The sequence below is a fragment of the Notolabrus celidotus genome, chromosome 7 (genome assembly GCF_009762535.1).
Source record: "Notolabrus celidotus isolate fNotCel1 chromosome 7, fNotCel1.pri, whole genome shotgun sequence".
Lineage (NCBI taxonomy): Eukaryota > Metazoa > Chordata > Actinopteri > Labriformes > Labridae > Notolabrus > Notolabrus celidotus.
In genome coordinates this window covers 31332064-31352632 of record NC_048278.1, presented here as the reverse complement: position 1 = coordinate 31352632, position 20569 = coordinate 31332064, and the positions used below count along the sequence as shown (strand labels likewise).

The following is a 20569-nucleotide window of genomic DNA, read 5'->3' as shown; positions in this document are numbered from 1 at the left end:
ATATTCATAACCCTAACTTATTCACAACCCTAACCCTTTTTATAACCCTAATCCAGGGGTGGAGCTAGACTCTCATCGAAATAAATTTCAAGTATTTTCTATGATTGAGCTTTGGAAATGTTAACGATCATTTATTGATTATCATAAAATAAACAAACGTTAATGTTTTCCATGTCAAAAACAATGCCAAATGTGTTTTTCCCCCTGAATCAAAATTTCCTTTACGACACAATGTATACAACTCACAGTATTGAATAGCTACAGATTGTATTGGGGTGTTCAAAACATTAAACACGCTGAATATCAACATGTGGAGCCGGCTCATAATCTCCAGTCACAAAAGTGAAGGCTCAGTCTTTAAAAAGGGAACTGGACAGAATCATATTTTAGACTCACAGTGTCCAGTTTTCTGTCTACTCGTTCTTGTTGAGAAAAATAAGCATGTGAACGCGGTCAGGTGTCAGCCGGGAGTGCAACCTGGTCATAATCAGTCCAGCGGCAGAGAAACAAAGCGCTCGTGGAGACCTGTCACTCAGCTGCAGCCCCAAGCTGAGCGTCTCCGCTGTGCACAACACCTTCAGTCAGCTGATTCACATGGAAACATGCTTTAAACTTAAAACACCTCCCTGATAGCTGAACCAAATATGAGACCACATGATGTTTGTTCCACGTGATATAAAATCGAAACAAAAAAATGTGTTTGAGTAAGTTCTTAACAATCAATTAATCCATACTTTGTTAAAAACAAGGCCAAACTCACATGCATAACCACCACAGCTTCTAAAATAATCAGTCTCCCCACACCAAACCTCACAGACTTAAACCACAGAACCATCACATGCATCACAACCTCAATAGAAAAGGACATCACACATCCACTAAACACCCACCTCATCCCACTCCCCTTAAGACGCAGGTACAGAGCTCTGAGGTGCAGAAGGGCTCGCCTCGGCAAGAGCCTGATCCCTGCTGTTATAGCGAGCCTGAACTAAAGGCCTCGCTGAATTATACAACTCTGAGTGTTGATGTCTTGGTGGACAGTTTGTTGAGCCTACAGTGTATGTTCTATGTTTGTCTATGTCTGTGGAAATGCAGGAAGGTGCTGTGGAAAACAATTTCCCCAAGGGGACAGTAAAGTCTAAAGTCTAAAGTCTACTAGATTAATTGACATCTCTAGGAACGATAAACTTCTTATATGGCAAATTAATGACTGGAGAATGAGGCCTGAGCAATAAATGTGGAGCATTTTTTTTATTCAACATCTTTATTATGAAGTACCTTTTTAAAAGAAATGTACAAGTGGAACCAGCACAGTGACATCTTGGCGTTTACCTTTGAAAAACAGAAACACCGTGGACATGTGGTGCGGGTCTGAAGACACATATGAAATGATAATGTACATATTTACAGCAGAGGATCTATCAGAACAGAAGTGAGCAAGCATGACTGCAGCTAAAAAAAAAAACAAACAGGACTGAGTGAAAATAAAAAGTTCCATTAAAAAGCATGGATTGGTTCAATAAAGATATTTCCAAAGATAAGATGATAAAGGCACTGTGTTTCACACAAACTGACAACACAACAGACGCAGCTGTTTGTTTTGTCCATCGAATCATAATCACGAGAAACAACTCTTAACAAATGTTGTCATTCAACTGTCCCTGGGCTTTCTTTCTGACAGACAGATCAAATGAATCAGAGGGCCGTAGCTGTTCGCACATAAACATTAAAACAAAATAGATAATTCAACTCGTCAGGAAAACATTCCTTTAAAGAACATGCTTGGTGATTATTAAAATTACATTTTTTTTTCATAAACAAATACATATCTAAATTTAAATTTCATATTGAAGGCATAATGGGTTGAAGTAAGGACAAATATGATTTGATGATCCTGTTTCCCTTATCTGGGGCAGAAGCCCAGGACAACTTGTGTTTGACATTCCTGCAAGACGTTCGGTAGGATCTCTTTGTTTGATGAACACATTCAATGAACTACCAGCATAGATAACACAAAACAATCAGCTCCAGATCAATACTGAGGACAGACATGATGATGTGACCACAGAGAGGGGGTTTCTTTTTGAGGTTAAAAGTTTGAAAAAGTCAAACTACATTCAGCATAAACAGCTGGTGTGTGATCAGTGCACTGTCTGCACGGTGCTTTTAGGATGATCCGACCACAGGGTCAAACTGTAGGAAAGTTAAAAGACATAGTTTCACATCGTTTAAAATACGCTCCAGAGCTGTCTCACTGGAAACTACACTGATATCATCTCAGCTCATTAAACACAATACAGACAGCTCAGTTTGCTTAGACACAAAACTACTAGACTGGCTCTGTCGACAGGGGACAAAACACAAACCAGCACCTTTAAAAACCCACAAGGTAACTTACTCGTCTGCCTTCTTTAATGTAAGGAATCACTGCGTCTCTCCATCATTCAGGAGGGGACATAAACACCTTTAGTTTGGGGCTTCAGAAGCAACGTTCAAGATTTCATTTTGTGCTTTGGGCAGCTGTGACGACCGTGTTTCACATTCTGAATCGTATTAAACTCAAGGTTTCATCTTGAGTACATTTGTGATTTGATTAAAATAATAGATAGTGTTTGATGGATCAGTTTGAGGGTTGGGAAACTGTGATGACATAACATTGTATGGATAAATTAATGTATCCAGATTCTTTTCAAACGTTATAAATAAGAAGTATTTGCAGCTTCAGTTTAATTCATTGGTACAAAGGCCAGGCTAGCTGTTTCCCTCTTGTTCCAAGTGTTTTATGCTAAGCTAAGAAACAACAGGCTATAGCTCTGTATTTGAAATAAACGCATAAAATTAGTTGGACAATTTCTCATCGACTCAGCAAGAAAAACAATGAGCATGTATCCCGAATTTCACCTTAACTTTCAGAGTGAGATGTCGATTATAAACTTTAGATTTCAAATAGAAGGTTTAGATTCCCTTCAGCTCATGATGGACAATTTATCTGACACTCGTAGACTTGGGACTGCACAGACACACGCACGACACAGGCTTAAGGGACGCATGATATGCTCTTTGGCTGAGTTCAGGCATACATGACGGAAGCTTTTTAACACTCACAAACACGCTTCAGAATAAGCATTTCGAGATAGTGATGGCACTGGCCAGGCAGGCAGGCGGCAGGCAGGCAGGCACCGAGACCGAGCTTGGAGTTACGCAGGCTCAAAAGTAGAGCTGAAAAAAAAAATGAGGTGTGACCTGCTGAAAAACAACAGGTACTGTGGTCAAAGACTGCACGTCTGAAGTGCGCGCTCTTTTATGTTCCATGAGAATTTTTTTGAAGGTGGAAACAAAAAAAAATCAGATCGTTCAAATCCATCACGAAGGAGAACAAAAACGGCACACTCAAAGTTAACAGTACAGAACTGAGGTGGAGATGTGTTATAGAGAGGAGAAAACAAAAAAAACATGGCTGCCCTGAAATGACTAATGAACTAGCTTCAAAACATACACAATAATACGACATTAAAGTTGAGATATAGCGAAATTAGGCTGCATTAATAAGTAATAGTACCTGCCTTGTACATAGACAATTCAAATAAAATGAAACAAGTAGCTAGGATACTTGTCTTATCAAAAATATGTAGCTTTGGTAAACAAGTTGTGAGGAGAACTGTAGGCTGAACATGTGGGTGTGAGAGATCACTACATGACATCTAGGAATCACGGTGAGAAAAGTTTGTTTTGAGGCTATGACGTCGACGAAGAGGAGAAGCGGGCTTAAGTTCCACTCCCCCCAGAAGAAAGCCTCCGTCCTCTTTCCGTGTCGCCAGCTGATGAGGAACAGAGACAGCGAAAAGGCAGCGAGACTCCGGCATGGAACGAAAAACCGCTTTTCTTTACTGTCCCGAGCACCGATTGAAGAGTTTCCGTGGTAATGTAGCAGCATCGTAATGGTCTGCGGAGGACAGACTCCTCCAGAGCAGAAGTGGAAGACTACTTTTTCCTCTCTCCTTCCAGCAGTCCCCCCCCCCACCCTTTTCCATCCGTGGAAGAGGAAGACTGGACAGACATCAGATTTTTAACAGCGCCCTTCGAAAAAAATCCACAGCTGAGATGAGACAGGTGACACTAACGTTCCTCCTCCTTTGCTTCTGCTTCATCAGGCCTGAGCTTCTTCGCTGTATGTGTTTGATCCAGGCATGACGCAGATATCCAGATATGCCATAAAAATAACCACATCCTTAATACTTGAGCTTCTACCACGCAGCTCAATCTCCCCTCTGTCTCACTTCGCTCCTTCCATCTTACTACTTTCTTTCGTACTTTTTTCCCTCGCAGCTTAATTTCCATCCCGTCCAAAAGTTCTCTTCTGATCTCCTTTTGTGTTTCAAATAATCTGTGTCATCTTCCTGTTCCCAAAGATTTCAGTCAACCTTCTCCACCTTTCCGATGATCTTCTCCTCGAAGATGGGCAAGATGGCGTCGTCGTCACGAACCTCCTCGAACACGACACCGCAGTCAAACTCGTCGCTCACTTTCTTAAAGTAGAACCTGCACACGAGATCATCAAGCTTGATTACTCCAGAGGCAGGTGATTTAAAAACTCTCCATGACTTTGAATAACTGAGGACGATGTTCTCACCTGTAATGGCCCTTTTTGGTAAGCAGCTCCTTGAACTGGCCCAGAGTCACCACCCTGCCTTTGACAGATGTTCGGTACGGGATCGGCTCTCCACAGAAGTAGTAAGCAACGGTCATGTTCTCACACAATTGGCGCTTACCAGACTTATGCCTGAGGGAGATAAATCCACGTCAAACAGGAACACATGCAACAAAAACACAAAACTCTGAAAGAGTGGTTGAAGTTTTAAAACTACCTCTGCTTGGCCTGCTGTAGTGCGTTCCTCCTCCTCTCCTCCTCCAGCCTCCTCCTAGCCTCCTCTAGCTGGGTGAGCGGGTTGGGAGCCGGGTTGGGGGGCATAGCTGGGTCCTGGATGAAAGGGTGTGAGGGCTGGACCTGGGCGGATGTCGAACCAGGGAGGGCGGGTGACACAGAGGAGGGGTTGTTACGCAGCTGGGCAGAGACCCAGGGGTGCACGGCTCCGGGTCGCTCCACTGATGTTGGACGTGGCGACTCGCTGCTGGCTCCTGTTCTCCTGGAGCTGCTGGTGCTGCTTCTGGAAGGACGACAGGGACGGAGACAACGTGAGCATTGAAGGTTTGACTGATTATCACTAAAATATAGAACAATATGTCCTCAGATGAAACATTTTTTTTATCAATCCTGCTTCCTGATGTGATAAGTGAAAACTTGGTTTTCAGCAGGCTTAGAGAAACGTGCATGTGCATGTGTCTTGTGATAGGAGACAATGAAAGGGACAGAGCTTCATGAAAAAAGCCATTTGAATAGTATGAGAGGAAAACAATTCTCTAGTGAAGCCATTTTAACCAATATTTCCTTTTAAGAATGATTTAACCCTCTTATTAGCCTTGGGGTCAGTTGGACCCCATTCAATGTTTAACGTCTCTAAATTGAAATTTGGCTTCATATTTCATGACTTTTCCTAATTTAAAGAGGAAAACTGGGAAAATGTAAAATTAAAATGTTGATATTTTCCAATTTCCTGTAAAAAAATAATTGCATCGGTGTTCCTTGGGGTCAATTTGACCCCAGGCTGTTTTAGCTGTATATAAATAACATAAGAAATATAACATTTGTTTTGGTTGTTTTGGATGATATTGAGGTCACTATGACCAAGGACACTTCCACATGTGACTGCAGGAGCTTGGATCAAACCGCCAACCTTTAAATTGAGATATAATATTTCCAGCCACCTCGTCTCTAAAGACATTCAATGATGTGTCCTGTGTCATATGTTTTGATAACATAGAAACAAGTCAGGGCTGACGAGAGCATGACAAACTCGCAGCAGTTTGATGTTCTGTTTTACAAATAAAGTCCATCTGAATACTTTAAATTGTGTTTATGCTTCAAATATTTTATTTAAAATGCTATTTAGGTAGTCAACAAAGAAACATAAAGTACCTGACACATAAACCTGGGTAACAATCAGTTTCTGGAGGTTTAAATTGCTGGGGTCAAATTGACCCCAAGGATAAAAGATGTTAGTAAATTTGAGGGAAATGGGAGGATTAAAGGAAAGTGTACAATGTGAACTCATTAAAAGTGATAAGGAAAAATATGCATCTGTCAATTTTCAGAGTTTCACAGAGCATCTTAAAGCAACATGCTTTGATCAGCTCTCTGAGTTTTCTGCCTCTTCCTGCACAGTATTTTATTTATCTTTGTTCTTATTTTGTGTGTATCTTTTTAATTGTGCAAATAAACAAACAAACATAAAAACAGTGTACAATCTTGACCATTCATCAGATGGACACAAACTGGCATTAATCAAGCCTAATGTTCGTTCTGTATCTTTTAGATTTGTCGTCAGGCAACAAGTGCTGATAAGGACTTATTAATTCAATCATAACAGCAGTTTGCTTCCTTAAAATACGTGTAATGTGTCATATTATACACATCAGCATTGACATATTGAGCCTTCTATCTTCCTGCTGCCTTTCATCTGATAAAATCTGCTTGATTAAGTATCCTGGCACATCAGTTCAGGCTTTAAATCATTGCAAATGTAATCAAACATTTAAATATGAAGAGCTTACTTCATTTGTAAACCTCTCTTTTAGAGTGAAACATTTTTAGTATGACTCACCCGTGTGAGCTCTTCCTTTGTCGGTCTCCCTCCATCATCCACTGAAGGATCTTCTGGTTTCTCTCCAGGTCCTCCATTGGCACCTGGCCCTCCATGTTACGCCCGCTCTCCTCACTTTTACCTGATGTCTCAGCTGTCTTCTTACAGCCTCGCCGTGATAGCGTGCTGCCTTTACTACTGCAGAACGAACAGGTGACACAAACACACACCAGGTGAGGCCATGTGGATTGAATACAGAACATTTAGTTCACTGATGAGAGCAGGATCAGCAAACCTACCTGTAACCCATGCCCTCCAGCGTGCTGGCTCCGGCCCCGTCAGCGTAGTTACGACTCCTCGCTGGGTACTGGTTGGCTGGGTCCCCGTTCCACGTGAAGTTAGCCTGAGACCTAGAGCCCGCCTCCTCCTGCCCTTCTCTTCCTCTGTGGTGATACACCGGCTTGTGGTGATGCATACCTGGGATGGAAATCACAATGAGGCTTGTTAGTGAAAAACCAGACTCCTTTTCATCAAATCTAAAACACGCTGCTACTGCAGGATAAAATGATGAAATTCCATTCAAATGAAATGTTACTTGGTTTCAGGCCTTTCCTTTTGTGTCATCTCACATGACTCTACATAAACAACTTTATTAACCCTTATGGAGGAAAATGGTTTTGAGCAGCTTGAAGATAAAAGACTAAATCATAAATGAACACAACAAGCTAAACATCAGATCTGACATGTAGAGGACAAATTGTCCGTGATGTTTTGTAAGATTTATGTTTAGCATGAATAAACTGGCCCTGTCCAGATCTCCTGCCCAAGTCTCTTTTGGCAGTTTTTTGATTAAGATCATGTAAACAGCAAAAACTTCATGACTTATAATTTCTGAAATCATCAGCTGTAAAAGAGCTCGCCAAAGTCTACTTCATTACCACTGCAACCTAAGCAGGAAGTCATAAAGATCCCGTCCATTCACATGTAACTAACAGTGCAAAAGATGTGATTGAAGTCCAATATAATCTTTGGTCTGATCATGAGGCTGGAAGATGACGGTGGAATATCTATTTTTGGTTTGGGTGTTCCCATGGTTAAATTAAAGATAAATACTGCTACAGTATTGAATCCCTGACGGCATTGAACAGCAAATGTTAACACGCTGTATATCAAAGTGTGAAGCAGGCTCATAAAAAAGTCGGGAACACGACCATGTCATAATCAGCTCTGATGTTGCTGGTCTGCAGACATACTAGCATGCCAGCAACATCAGAGCCATCCCACGGTCTGTTGGCTTTGTATCCAAAGATGGGAGATTGTCCTGTGCTAAGTTCTCAACCCTCGTGTCTGTGTAGTTGTTGGCAGCATAGTTTTGTATTCTGCCCCTAAAATAAGAGCTTGTGGAGATCTGGAGAACAGCCACAGCTGGTTGAAAAATGTGTCTTGGAGTAAATTCTTAACAATCAATTAATCAATACCTGATTAATGAATCACAACCCTAGTGCAGGTCAATTAAAAAAGCATCAAGAAAATTAAGATAAGCCTGAAAATGTTGGTTTATCAAAACCTTATACCTGATAAAGATCACTCAGGTGACATGATGAGATAATCTAATATTCTGAGGCATTAAATCAGTGTCAGCCTGTGTTCTTTTCCTAGCTGCTCATTTCATTCAGAAAATAACCGAAGTGTTCCGTTATGAATCCAGCGTGTGTGATAATTCATCCTCCCTGCTCTCTCACCCTTTCACCCCCCTCTCTCCTCTCCACCTTTTCTTACCTTTGCCCCCGGGTAGAGGCAGAGTGTGACCCCCTCCTCGGTGCGGGGGAAAGTGAGGAGGTCCGGTCCCCCCGTCGGGCGAACGTGACGATTTGGGAGGAGAATGTCGACCCCCTCCTCCTAAGGTGCTGTTGGTTGCCCCCGGTGACTGGCAGCCTGGCGTTTTCATCACGCGCTGCACGTGCTCGTCCAGGATGGACTCCGGATCGTCGTCGTGGGAGTCCTCCATGGCAACCAGGCCGCCGTATGTGGCGACAGTCGCAGTGTTAGCAGTGGTCTCTGAGTAGCGGGCGCCATATAGAGGGGGGAACGATGAGGGGAGGGGGAGTGGTATGCTGTGAGAAGAAATGGAGGTCGTCACGGAGATGTCAGCATCATCACCCTCTTCTTCCTGTTGGGATAAGGAGACAAAGGTTTGCTCGTTACCTGTTAAAACAGTGCTGACACACAGATGAGGCAGCACCGAACAGAGGAACTTTATAATGAGGACGAACAGGAAGAATAACTCGTGGCTGCCTCAGTTACATTCTGTGTTTTTAAATGAACACCGAGTTCAAGATTCAAACAACTTTATTGATCCCAGCAGAGCAATTCAGTTCTGCAGCCTTCCCATAAAACAACAAAGCACACACAGACAAACAGAGTCAACAGCAGCATTCATACGTCAGTGACAACAGATCTATCATAGAGAGCTGTGTCATAAAGAGCTTCAACAACCTACCTCACTGAGCCTCACCTTTAAGGCCATCAATAACCTCGCTCCTCCATACCTCTGTGAACTTCTGCTCATCAACACACACAGCCACACTCCCAGGTCCTCTTCTTCTATTCACCTCACTACACCACCCACCCTCTTCACCACCATGGGATCAAGAGCCTTCAGCTGACCTGACCCCCGCCTCTGGAACTCCCTCCCATCCGTAACATCGACTCTCTTTCCATTTTTAAATCCAATCTCAAAACACAACTTTCTAAACCGACATATTCACTCTGATTCAGCTCTTCACTGCACTGCATCTTATCCTGTTCATTGTATTTATTATTCACACTGTAACATGTCTTGTTGATTTCATCGGACTCGTTTTAGTGTTGTTGTTCTTTCTTTTTAAACTCTGCCTTGTAAGGGGACCTCGAGTGCTTTGAAAGGCATCTGTAGATAAAATGTATTTTTGTTATCATTAGAGATGTAAGGATGCATCACAAGACGGTAATAAATCGATACAAATAAGGGTGGATTGAAATCGACTCAACAAAATTTGAATTTTTAAACAGTAGAAGGCACTATCTGCATTTCACTCGGCTTGTTCAGCATCATTAAGTCTCTTGCGCTGCTCTCTTGTCACTCGCTGAGTTGAGCGTAACAGACATGGCGGCAGCAGGTGAAGACCGAGCAGTTCAGTGTTTCAAGTCTGAGGTTTGGCAGCATTTTGGCTTTCCCTGGTATTCCTGAAGAAAAACATGTAAATTCACAGCCAGGAGCATAAGCTGCACTTTTGTTTATTAAAGAGATTTAGCTTATTTGTTTTAATATTTGATACTTTTATTTGGGAATCTTTCACTTTCCATTTCTTTATAATTGCTCTGAAATGTTCCAACAAGGTTTTTTTGTACGGTTATTTTTAGTTTTTTTGCAAGGTGCTGAAAAAAAAGTGTGCATTGGTTTTAATATGAGTTACACCTTAAAATGAAAAAGGATTACTTTGTTTACAAAGGAATATAAGAGAAAAAATAGATATTGCAACTGTCCATATCTGAGAATTGAAATAAAAAAGTTATTTCAATTTTGAGTTCAATCCAGTTTTCTTGAAAATCGTAAGTGAATCGTATCGTGAACCAAAAATCGTGATTCGAATCAAATCGTGGGTTGAGTGTCGTTACATCCCTAGTTATTGTTATTAAAAATAATAAATAGTAAAAGACAACTTATCAAAAATAAGTCTACAGGAACAGGCCGAACAAGTAGTAACTAACAAGTTTTAATATATGTTGAAGGGGGGTATGATCATGATCATGGTACATCATGACCTCTGATTAACTGGAGGATACAAAATGCCTTTAAAAAGGTCAAGTGGAGGATTAATGTCTTTAGTGCCAGTACAAGGAGCCACGATGTAGTGACGTGATGTGTCAAATTATCTGGGAAATCTGTTCAGAGCATCATATTATTTTCAAGTAAAAATATTGATATTTAGTGCTTGTGATTAAATAACGGTATCGCACAATCTGGACAATGGTATAACCCCTGAATATGATCATCAGTGCCTCCCTGCACTGCTGCTGATTCATCCTGAACAAACTCGCCAACCACACCGAACAGTTCTCATCAAGTATAATCTGAATCGTTATTAAATAAGTGCACCAGGAGAAACAACACCACCAACACAGCGATGCACTCACCAGTCGTACTCTCTTCAGCCTCTCTTCAAGTCTTTCCTGAGCCTCCCTCTCTCTGAGAACCGTCTCCAGCTTGCTGATGAGCTCTGCTGCAAACCTCTCAGGCTTTACGTGGATGTCCTTTGGCATGCGGTACGTGCGCTGTATGCAAACACAAGTTAAAAAAAGGGAAAATTACATACAGAAATTTTCATACATATCTTAATGCTAAAAGTTGGACGGTACTTTAATTAGCTTGTTAAATGTTTCACCAGGAAGAATTTTAATAACCATTTAATGGCTCTGAAACAAAAGAAACACGGTCCACGACATAATTTCTTATTAACAGTCCTGCAAATATTGGATCTAAGTCCCCAGGGGTCATGTTACCATTAGTAGTACATGAATAAAGCAGTGGACGCTGATATGAGTCTGAGCTGAAAACTCACAGGTATATGAGGTAGGGGCACACGTCCATTAGCTTTGGCACTTTCATGCATCTCCTTACGATGCTGCTTCCGATATCTGTATGGAGGAATACCATCTCTGCAGACAAACACAGACGAACAATCAATCACAGCTTTTCATTCTGAAACCCAGCCATGTGAGGAAGGATGTTTTGATTGGTTAGAATATACTGAAGGTGTACTCACACACTGCTGTCGGTCAGTGACAGTGTGTCTGCATCACTCGACATGCTCTGCTGCTCACTGTCATTGGCACTGGTCGCTGGAGCACGAGCATAACCCATGTTGGCGTAGTACGGGTTCACCGGTTCACGCCATGTTCTGAGGATGAGCAGAGAGACGATGATGTCGTGTGAGTGCTTTGAATCAATGATATATGTACATGTGCATGCCCATAGAAGCAAGAATCAGCATACCGCTATCATGAATCATTGGAGGGACTTTCCTTAAGAACATAGCCCAAGAGAATGATTGTCCTTTACATAAAACAGGGTTTTCCCATCATCAAATGTCATCGTCTGTTTAAGATTTTATCACGAGGAACGGACTCATTAGATCATCCTAGAGAGAGAATTCAGCAGTGAAAATGTTGAACGTTCCTAATGTAAACTACACGTCTATATTTTAATTTAAAATTGAAAATATTGGCATTGTTTCCAATGTTGGCTCACTCATCATGGAAATGTGAGTACACCGTATGTACCATAAAAATCAGGTTTCTTAAAAAGGTAGATGATTTAACACCGCTTTGTTTTTTGTTTCTACTCATGCTCAGCTGGTTGAGCTGATGCCGACCGGCGCATCGGCTGAATAGCTGGATGTTCCTGCAGAACTCTGGAGATTTAGAACACACAGAGGCAGAAGAGGCATAGAGCTACGAGGGGGGAGAGCTGGTATAAGAAGACGGAGGTTTATGGAGAGGCGCTAGAAGCAGCGTCTCTCCTCTCTCATCATGAGCAACATGAGATCATTGGCTAATAAGATGGACGAGCTAACAGGACTAGCCAGGAGTCAGACGGAGTTTCAGGAATGTAGCATGATGTGTTTTACGGAAATGTGGCTGCATTGTGTAATGGTATTTTACCAAGAGGATGGCACTCTAAGAATCAAGTATCAAGTTACTGCTTCAATGCTTGAAGTGTGCTGGATACAGTGAGGCAGAGCAGTCTAACAAGACAGCCCTTCTCCCTCATTAGGTTATAATCATGCACTTCAAGAAAACAGCGGTATACTATTAAGTAAGTAAATCTTGTGGCCTGAAGGTTTGATTGAAAATACTCTTCAACAAGGGAACTGACAAGAAACATATTTCAGACTCACAGTGTCCAGTTTTCTGTCTACTCGTTCTTATAGAGAAAAATCAGCATATGAACGTGGTCAGGTGTCAGCCGGGAGCGCAACTGGGTCATAATCAGTCCGGCGGCAGAGGAAAAAAAGCGCTCATGGAGACCTGTCACTCAGCCACAGCCCCCAGCTGAGCATCTCCGCTGTGAGCAACACCTTCAGTCAGCTGATTCACATCTAAACATGCTTTAAACATAAAACACCTCCCTGATAGCTGAACCAAATATGAGACCACATGATGTTTGTTCCACGTGATAGAAAATCCAATCCATCAATGAATCAATACTTGATTAATTGTTGACATCCCTACTATCAACGCCACTTTAGTCTGAGCTCAACAAATGCACAGGTAGCTGGCAGCACGGCAATAACAAATGGTACCACAAAGAACATAGAATCTATGCAAGTCTTCTTGCAGGGACACAGTTTTAAACCTTTTACCCCGAGTGTTCCCCAAAAACAGACTGGGTCTTTTATTCTGAACTTTCTCTTTCACTTTCTTAAATGTGCATTTTATCTCTCTGCTGTCGGTCATGAAGGGAGACAATATAGAAATCATAGATCCTCTCACCTGTACTCTCTGCTGTCCGGCCTCCTCCTGTTAGTCGAGGATCTCTGCGGGGCTGTCTGCATCAGCAGGCTGTGAGTCAGCCTATCAGCTGGTGTGTCTCCACACTCCTCCTCGTCTTTCTCGTCCTCTTCCTCCTTCCCGCCTCCTCCACACCTGAGATCAGATTAAGACAGAGCCGTTAGTCAAACATCAGAACAATCCATCATCGCACATTATAAGAACGCGCTCCAGTCTGGTTTTAGTGTTACAGCGAGTAACTCACCTCCACTCCTCATCCTCAGCCAGTGTAGGTAGGTACCCAGGCACGGGCTTGGCTGGACCCGATGAAGGGCTCTGATCACTGGGGTTTGGCTTGGGGCTCTCCCCTCCTGTCCGTGTGTACTCCAGGTACAGATCCGACTTCAGAAACAAAGGGTAGGTGTTCTCCTCCATCATGGCCTGGATCTCTGTCTGGGCCTGGAAAGAAGGCACACAGTGAACATGTTAGTGGACTGTGGATAGTCGAGACAGAACTAAATAAAGCCTGAAGACTGGACTTTACTTCACATCATTTTGAACCCTTTGAATTAAGTCCTACTTCTGCTTGATGACATTACAAATCGTAGTCCCTGCATCAGACTTAAAAAAAGTGTACTGTCTATAACAAACTAGTATGCAATAGGATACCAGATTTTGTAACTTGAATACTTTACTATAGGAGCCACGAGTGAATTGATATGAGACATTTGGCAGCAATCTTTCAAGGTTTAAGTTAATGGATTGTTTATATTTTTTTATCTGTTATATTTTTTTAGGATATAATTCACTGTGTGGTCACACTGAGCAGGGAAACAGTGGGACACATGGCCGGACCGGGGATACTGTGCTGATTTAATTCCTCTGTTCACCTTTGATGATCAGTGAGAGCAAGAGGGTAATTTCTTTTACAGGTAGATGTTCTCCCTGCATGGCCCTCGGCCTGCCGCACCTCCACCGGTGCCCTTTTTTGTTTAGCTGCCTGCAGGTTCATCAGCTGGAGACCACCGCTCATAGATGTTTCGCCCCTTAGCCCAGAACATCTCCTGGTGGCGGGGCAGTGAACAGGGACGTCTCCCTGACACTCCCTGCAGCTAACCTTCTTCAGGAGCTGCTTGCTCCCAATATTTTGATTGAGTTAGGGAGCCATATATTTTGTTGCCTATTATTTTTATATCACTGTTGATTTTTCTCTCGTTCTTACAGGGTCAATCATATTTATTCAGATTTCAGTGACTTTTGGTTAAACCTGTCGTACAAAGGTGTGAGTTTAGCGTAATGTGTAAGTCAGGCACCCATAGAGCGGGCAGCCCGGGTTCGATCCCAACCATAGGCCACTTTCCTGCATGTCATTCCCCCACTCTCTCTCTCCCTGTTTCCTGCTATATCCACTGTCCTCTCCTTTCTAAAAGAGGTGTAATAAAACACAAACCCTCATACAAGCACTACCCAGACCTTTGCCCCTCAGCAGCTACAGATATTAGAAATCATATAATAATGAAACCTGTTTCAATACCATGGCAACAAAAAAAAACCTCCTGGGCACCTACAGTGGGTCGTTTCTTATTTTTGATTTCTAATGTGCACACAGAGCAGGTTTAGAAAAAACTACTCAACACAAACTAACATCTATTATCTATTTACATTTGCCCATTTTTAAACTGTCACAGCACTGCACTCCCTGCACTGTGTAGATGTAGGCTGTTTTTAACTGTATGTTATTATAATTTTAATGTATTTTATACTTAAATTCTGCTATTTAAGAGTTGGAAGAGAGAAACAGCATCTCGATTTTCCTGTCTGTCTTCGTGTATATGGTCAAAATTGAAAATAATAACCTTTGAATCTTGAATCTAACATACTGGTAATAACGATAAAAGGCGAACTAAGAAAGATTTTCATCCATATTCTCATATTAAAGTATTTCCTCTCAGACATCATGTATAATCAAAAGTGTGTGAATCTGCTCCGTCTCTCCTTTCTAATTCTCTCATTATGCTGCTGTGTTTCGGGACATTTATGTGACTCAATCTCTCATTCTTCAGAAATGTGAAACTCACAGCTGACAGTAAACTAGTTGGAACTTAAAGCACGGCTGCATTTCAACAGAGTGAGCGCTGTGAGACAATCAGAAAAAAACAACATCTTATTATTTCATTAATTCTTTGCTTTGTGTTCATTAGCGGTGCTTGCTCGTCTGACACTGTTCTCTCTCTCCCCCTCTCCCTCTCTCTGCCTCTCTCCCTGCCTCTCGCTCATGGCGACTCCGGGTTGAAAACTTGACTTCAGATCTGTTTTCTATCTAACGTTAAATTGTCAGAGACTGTGTCATTTGAAAGTATGTGGAATAAAATACAATCAAAGCATTGCACATTTTGAGAACCATAACACACACTCCAGGCTACACCACTGACTTAAAGTGAACCACATTTGTAACCGAGTCCGTCCGGTCTTACACTGAATTAATGAGTAAGGTGTGTATGCACATGTGAAGGTGATAGGTGATGTGAATCACTCTGTGAGGCTTTGTGACAGTCCTCCTGACCAGTCGTGACTTACAGTCAGACTGCGCCTAGCTTTGGTGACCTCCTGGAATTGAAATTTATATCCGGACTTTTGAGCAACATCTAACTAAGTTACAAAATCTCATAAAAGCAGCAATATAAAAGAAATAAAAGACACAAAGCTGGAAAAGATTCACTGCAGAGAAAACTCAACCCAGCCTTAATTGGTTCATTGTGTGATTATGTAACCTCATTCTGGGTAATTTTGTTCTGTAGTGTTGTTGCCCAAGGATCTACAACTGTAAGGAAACACATGGAGGGGCCAGGTGGGAGAGGAGAGGATAACTAACATTAAACTCAGACTTTACTTGTTATACAGTTATACGCAACTGTGCATCCTTTATCTCATGTTTAAAAATACAACTTCAAGTTTACAACAGTCCTTGACGGCCACACAGACATTTGAGGCAACCGAAGAATCTTTTGAAGTACTCAGGTACTGTAACTGCATTTCAAATTCAGGAAGCCAGGTCCAGTTATAGATCCTGGGCCATAGTTCCTGCCCCCTAAAGATTCTTTCCAGTGGGGAAGCAGCATTCCAGTACTGAATGATGATGGCAGGTTCATCACAAGCCCTAAGCCTTGTGCAGCGTTTCTTTTGAGTGAAACCTTCCTTATACATCATAATGCATACACAAAAACTTTGGATACAGCTTCCAGGAGAGGGTTTAAAGTGGTCTAAAACAACTGTACTCTCTCAATCTGCTAGTCTTTTCAAAGGTCACATGTCAGCCTTAATGGGAGCAGACAGCACAGCGCTGCCATCAAAGCTAATTGTGGTACTTTTCGGTGTCATAAATCCTCTTGCCAACAGCAGCAATTCAGTTTCAGTTTCTTAATGTTGCCAGCCTGCATAGCAATACGGTCCAGCACTGGCTATAACATCAACAGCCTAAAGTCTGAGTCCAAGCCTGAATGGAAATGACTTCTTTGATGAACAGAGGTGGAAAAGAAACACAGGTTGTGAGAAATGTATGTGTAATCCAGCATACATTAATCTTACACACATGATGCAAGTGGTTTCTTACCTGTTCAAACATGGCAGGGTCTGGATGCGGCTTTCCCACACAGTCTCTGATGAAGCTCTTAGTGGGTGCTTTGATCTGCCTCGAGACAATCCCGCTTCCGTCCACGATGTACTTCCTGTAGATGACCTTGGCCAGCTTCGCCCTCCTCTCCTGGCTCGTCTTCCTGAACCCCGAGCAAGCGAACCAGAAGTCCAGCAGGTCCGCACACCCTTCCTGGCACAGGAAGTTACGGAACAGCTGGATGCCTTCCTGGTCGTCCAGAAGAGAGTGAAGCGACTCTGCCCACTTCAGGTAAGGTGGTGTCGGTGAAGCCGAGCCCTCGGGTTCGTACCCCAAGTCCAGATCGGGGCGCCGCGGAGTCGCCGACGATGAGGAGGGTATGTAATTCGATGGATCCCCCATTTTAGATGATGTGGATGACGGGGGGTAGCCTAGTGTTTGGGAAAGGGTGTTTGGACGGGTGTTGGCTGACTGGACTGGGGGGTCCACATCAGATCCCTCCTCACCAGGAACAGGGGGTCGCGGGGCATCCTCGGTAAAGTGGGTAGGGCTGCTCAGAGAGGCCACAACCCCGCCACCGCCGCCCCTGTACCCAATCCCATGTAATTCTCTGACAACACTCATGTCTCTGGTTGCACAAGGCAGAGGTCAGATCTTCCCCTCTGGCAATGATTTTGCTGGCAAACAATTCACCCTGCGAGACAAACAAGAAGACGGTTAGTTGTGTCTGGAAGCAGCAAGAAAGGAGACACAGGTTATTAGAAAGTTTAGACTTAATCATCTCATCCTCATGACTGTCTCATAATGCAATTGTTAAAGATTATAGTCACAATCTACAGCAAATAAACTGCAAGGTGAGCAGGACAGAAACATAAAAAAAAAGGCAAAGACAGTTACCAAAAAAGTGTAGTTGACCCTGAGGATGAACTTGTAGAAATACACCATTACTAGGACACTAATTTGCACGACTACAAGCTTTACGCTTAGTTAAATCTGTGACGTACTTTCCACTCTGAAAAGTTATTGTTGTCAACAGAAACTGATATAATCATTAAAACTAGGTTGTAAAAACATTAAACTCATTGAAATCAAAATCAAAAGAGAAACAAGCTACAACTATCTCAAGTGTAGATTTGGGGTTATAAGGGTATAAAAGGGACTTAGTTTATTACTTTCACTTTAAATTACCGACATTACAAAGCACCGAGATATCGTTACGATATCAGCTCTTTTTGTTCTACTTAAATTAGAGTTTCTAAGTAAAAAGTACCCTTAGTGTGTAGTGATTGCAGGTGTAAGTATGAAGATAGGTTATGAAGATGTGCTTGGTGGGAATGCTATAGTATAATGCCAGAAAATAGTGAATAAAGGGGTAGGATTACATCAGTTTTGCACATGTAAAGTAAAATGTTTCAGTGCTTGCTAATGGAACTGATTGATTTTGAACTATTTCTTTTTTTTTTACTTGTATGCTTCATTACTTGAGTCAAAGTATAGATCCACTTGGTCAAATATTACTCCAATAAAAGTGAAAGTTGCTCTGTCAAATTATTACTTGAGTTAAAGTACTGAAGTACTTTCTTTGAAAAATACTTAAAGCTGCTGTTGGTAGAAAAACTTGCAAAACTATCTCAAGTGAAATTAAATGATAGAGAAATGTCTTCAGACTTCATCTTTATCCGTATGTCAAAGTATAACACAATCACACTAATACACATCCTTGATGTCTTTGAGGATGGTTCACAGTGTTAATGGTGTGATGGTTGAAGTATTTTTTTTAGCACATCTCTTTTCTTGTGTCTCAAAGCAAAACTAAAACGATAGATAAACAAACGAATAAGCATTGCAAACCTTCCAAATCTACACGTATTTTATTCCTAAACGTCAAAACTAAATGAAAACCTAAACTAATGAAGAATCCAAAACAATTATAACCTTGATCCGACACAATACAGTGTAGTGTTGTGTTTTAATATCCCAGCTGAAGTTCACCATTAAGTTTCACAGCTAACTAAACAGCTAGTGTCAACAGTTGTCACATAGTTTCCCAAATAACCAAGCTTTTACAAAAAATGTGTGGTTGAACATGAGGGTGAACTTGTAGAAATACACTCAGAATTTTACTAGGACACTACTTTGCACAGCTACAAGCTTGAAGTAGTTATCATTACGCTTAGTTAAATCTGTAAGTTACTTTCCAGTCTGATTCAAAGTTATTGTTATCAAAGTAAACTAAAACTAGGTTGTCAAAAACATTAAACTCATTGAAATCAAAATAGAAACAAATCTACAGATATCTGAAACTGTATTAATGAGTTGCAAAACTATCTCAAGTGAAATTAAATGATAAAGTAATGTCTTCAGACTTCATCTTTAACACTAACACATATGCTTGATGTCTTTGAGGATGGTTCACAGTGTTAATGGTGTGATGTTTGGAGTATTTTTTAGCACATCTCTCTTCTTGTATCTCAAAGTAAAACTAAAACGAATCAAGACTTTGATAAACAAACAAATAAGCATTGCAAACCACTCAAATCTACACCTGCATTATTCCTAAAAGTCAAAAGTTAATGAAACCCAAACTTATGAAGAATCCATAACAATTCTAACCTTGATCCGACACAATACAGTGTACTGTTGTGTTTAAATTTCCCAGCTGAAGTTCATTATTAAGTTTCAGTCGCCTGTTTCCCAGCTAACTGTACAGCTAGCGTCAACAGTTGTCAAAACAAAGCTTCGTGTGAATGGACATACTTTCCCAAATAACCAAGTAATGTTAACAAGCTAAGACAGCCAGCTAGCTAGCCTTGTAGCAATGCCAGCACCAGTGCCAGTGCTTTGAAGTGAGAATCTCATTCATCTTGGCCTGCAAAGACGGTGGGGGATGGGTACAGAAACAAACTCTACAACCACACAAGATGGGCCTGCGTGCAAAAACACTTCTACACAAGCGCACTTTGGACATCTATTCATGCTGCTTGAACTCACACAGAAGCAAAGCGAACTTTCCTACTGGTTAAAAGCAACGAATCAGCCCATGTAAGATGAATCAAAACAAGAAAGCGAAGGCACGTTTTCCTCTCTGAGTGTTAGCTAGTTTGGGTTAGCTTGTTAGCTGGCTAGCTTAGCCGTGTTTTCCACTAAAGTATCCGTCCTACCGTCTCTGGAAGCCCGGTCCCCGTAATCCACTGCATTGGGGATACTGGCGTGAACTGTAGGCTCCGAAACGCAGCATATGGATATCTTTTTGATATTAAATATGAAGGAAAAGAACCCGTCGCCTGTCCCATTAACTCCCCATGGTCGCTGCTCTCAGAGCAATAATACAGAGAGGAGACGTGCACGCGGACGACGTGCGGCGTGTAGCACGTTCATAGAGCTGCGTCAGACAGAAGCGACAGACACAGAGAAACATCTAACTCTCAGTTTATAAGGGTTTAAACATGACTTAGTGTATTACTTTCACTTTGAATTACTGTTATTACAAAGCACCAAGATACAGTTACGATATAACCTCTTTTTTCTACTTAAATTAGAGTTTATAAGTAAATAGTACCCTTAGTGTATATTGATGGTAGGTAAAAGTTATGAATATGTGCTTGGTGGGAATGCACTAGTATAATGCCAGAAAATAGTGAATGAAGGGGTAGGATTACATCAGTTTTGCACATGTAAAGTAAAATGTTTCAGTGCTTGCTAATGGAACTGATTGATTTTGAACTATTTC

General features: G+C 41.7%; 1 protein-coding gene across 1 annotated transcript; it reads right to left on the bottom strand.

Annotated features, from left to right (window-relative positions):
• Positions 1-1232: 1232 nt before the first annotated feature.
• Positions 1233-20180, bottom strand: LOC117815851 (axin-1-like). Its single transcript, XM_034687816.1, has 13 exons — positions 20001-20180; positions 16840-17533; positions 13495-13688; positions 13233-13385; positions 11504-11638; positions 11300-11396; positions 10875-11012; positions 8478-8868; positions 6998-7175; positions 6720-6896; positions 4866-5165; positions 4631-4780; positions 1233-4539 (listed from the first exon to the last, which is right to left on the bottom strand). Exons 2-13 carry the CDS (start codon positions 17461-17463, stop codon positions 4413-4415), a joined length of 2664 nt encoding a protein of 887 aa, XP_034543707.1. The 5' UTR covers positions 17464-17533; positions 20001-20180; the 3' UTR covers positions 1233-4412.
• Between the last annotated feature and the right edge of the window lie 389 nt (positions 20181-20569).

Excerpts from the sequence above, each read along its gene's own strand:
- LOC117815851 (XM_034687816.1), bottom strand. The coding sequence starts at position 17,463 with ATGAGTGTTGTCAGAGAATTACATGGGATTGGGTACAGGGGCGGCGGT. Across the intron at positions 13,386-13,494 it reads GCTGAGGATGAGGAGTGGAG|GTGTGGAGGAGGCGGGAAGG; the intron begins GTGAGTTACTCG and ends ATCTGATCTCAG. Across the intron at positions 11,639-13,232 it reads CCGGACAGCAGAGAGTACAG|AACATGGCGTGAACCGGTGA; the intron begins GTGAGAGGATCT and ends GCTCATCCTCAG.